The following is a 2,500-nucleotide window of genomic DNA, read 5'->3' on the forward strand; positions in this document are numbered from 1 at the left end:
GAACATGAGGTCTTTGCTCGAGCTACTTCCAAATTTAAGTTTACACAATATTTTTGGTTTTCACAACAGCACCACGACATGATCGTCACTTCCGCCGACGTTGGCCTCGCACTTCATTGCAAATATGACCTTAAGAACCAAACTGTGACGAACTCGCTCATCTCCGGCCTAGAGGTCAAGGGAGCTCTTGACACGGCTGAGTTCTTCGAGGAGACGATCGTCGAGTCCCCAAATGTTGTTATGAGAGTCACCACACTGAGAGGAGACGATATTTTCTCAGCTCAAGTAAGCTAATATATATATATATATATATATATATATATATATATATATATATATATATATATATATATATATATATATATATATAGCTAGATAACTAGCTAGACAGATAGATAAGAGAGAGAGAGAGATGTATATCTTAAAAAAAAAAAAAAAAAAAAAAAATCAAACAATTAAAGATGAGCACACACATCTGTGTTTATGCCTACGTCCCCTGAAAGACACTGCTCTATTCCCTTATATACAAATGCTTTTCCATCCAGAAACAACATCCTAACTTGCTAAATTATCAGCCTCCTATCCATTCCTTTACACATATAATCTTGCAGGTTGGAGACAACATGGCTCTCCGATTCGAGATCACCGACGAGCAGAGTCCGTACGAAATTTTCGTTAGGGATTTGATTGCCATGGACGGCCAGGACAGCTCGGAAATCCTTCTTATCGACGAAAGAGGCTGCCCCACCGACCCTACAATCATGTCCTCAGTCGTGCAGGTATGATCATGATGCCACGGGCTGCTGCTTCTTAAGCCGTACGGTAATGTTTGTACAAATTCTCTGACATGGTAGTAAAGGTGCGGTCACACGAGCGTTCTTTCAATGATAAGTTGGAGCTAACTTTTTTCCACTTCCCTCATCTACCGAGTCCACAAATAGAAGCGGACGCTATGTATCGTTCAGAAATCGGCGAAACGGGCATGACAACTGTCTGTAGTCTGTTAGATTTGCGAATTCGCCCGGGTCTTTTCTCATGAGTGGCCCGGCCGGGGGCAGCTATTTCTAATTGCCTCTATGGCTTGCTATCGCATAGCGCGGTGGCCGGGTTGCCAATAGGTGCTCCATTCGCCAAACCGTAAGCATAAAGCGTAATCTTTTTAAAGCACGACGGCTGTGGTGGAGGGTCCCGGTCTCAGAAATTGTGTGTGCTCACAGATCTGTGCCTGCAAAGAAGAGAATACTCAACTACACAAATAATAATAATCATATATATTTTAATTCATCTGATTTTAAGTAGATATTGCATTTTATACCCTTACATTTTTACACGGAAACCCATTTGAAAGTATCAGTGATATTATTGTTTACGTAAGTGTGTCTTCCAAGTACCTCAAAGGTGCTTGCCTATATTCATCTTCCAAACGAAGTTCTTGCGGCAGATTATGTTATGTACTTTTTGTTATTCATTCTCTGCAACCACGAATGAACCCACATACGTCGTTTCAGTGATTGTCTCCATTTCTACAGAAGATGACAACCTGCAAGGAGAGCCGCACAACCTTAGACGCTATGTTTGCGCCAAAATCGAGAGGACAGGTGATGTTTCGGTTCACCTCGTGTTACCAACTACATGGGAAATCGCCCACATGATAACATAAAATAGCGGATCATATCACAAAAGGGTTGCTGAAAAAAAAAAAACATGGACATTGCGTCGTGATTAAGACAACTGGCATCATGCACATCATAATCAAAATAAGCGGACAACATCCATACCACACGACGTGCATATTCTCTTATCAGCTTACTTGTTACTTTACCGGTCATGTCGCAACATTAACATATAAGCTAAAGCTAAATGTATCGCCGTATCATTAGCCATCATTATGCTCCTTACTACATAAGTGACACAACCGACCTCCAAAATTAAGTGGATTTTTTTTGTTCGTACGTTTAGAGGGTTTGACGAATGTATTTGTATAATATTGACCATTTTCAAATATTTGTTATATTTACAAGACTATGGGGTAAATTTGATATTTTTAAAGAATTCCATGACGCAGCTCTACGCTCTCAATTTAAATATTCAAGAACCGATAAAATATTCATAGGACAGTAGGCTGTTTGAAAAAGCAGCTTATATGTGTGGCCCATGCTTATCACACGCACATAGAACTAAGATATTATCTTTATTTTGGATGTTATAACTGAAATCCGGTAAACCACATTTCTTACTGATCGGCAGCATGAACTCATGTAAGATATGTTTACCTACAAAGATCTCATCCTCACAACTGAACGTTTCTAAATGTTCAAGGTATGCGTGTAGGAACTCGTTTGATTTTCTCCGGAAGATGTTTTACCTTCTGACAAGAGAAAAACTTTGTAAGAAGCAGAGATAATTGTGTATTTAAAACCACGGCCTTCTTCGAGAAAACAAGAAATGCATGTATTCTTGAAACCATGCTTATGTTAAATGCCATTGCCAATAAGCCAGG

The 2,500-nt window shown here is 39.6% G+C and overlaps 1 protein-coding gene and 1 long non-coding RNA gene across 2 annotated transcripts in view; one reads left to right on the plus strand and one right to left on the minus strand.

The window, feature by feature from the left end:
* LOC113826964 (uncharacterized) overlaps positions 1-2,500 on the plus strand; it is a 72,305-nt gene that overhangs the window by 66,255 nt on the left and 3,550 nt on the right. The window contains exons 6-7 of the mRNA XM_070136037.1: positions 70-285; positions 612-779. Of these exons, the coding sequence (XP_069992138.1) occupies positions 70-285; positions 612-779 (384 nt within the window). The remainder of the gene's footprint in view (positions 1-69; positions 286-611; positions 780-2,500) is intronic.
* Positions 786-2,500, minus strand: part of LOC138865480 (uncharacterized) — a 2,741-nt gene continuing 1,026 nt past the window's right edge. The window contains exons 2-3 of the long non-coding RNA XR_011399396.1: positions 1,392-2,500; positions 786-1,225 (exon numbers count right to left, since the gene is read on the minus strand). The exon at positions 1,392-2,500 is cut by the window's right edge and continues 621 nt beyond it. This is a non-coding gene — a long non-coding RNA (uncharacterized lncRNA). The remainder of the gene's footprint in view (positions 1,226-1,391) is intronic.

The sequence above is a fragment of the Penaeus vannamei genome, chromosome 21 (assembly GCF_042767895.1).
Source record: "Penaeus vannamei isolate JL-2024 chromosome 21, ASM4276789v1, whole genome shotgun sequence".
Classification (NCBI taxonomy): Eukaryota; Metazoa; Arthropoda; class Malacostraca; order Decapoda; family Penaeidae; genus Penaeus; species Penaeus vannamei.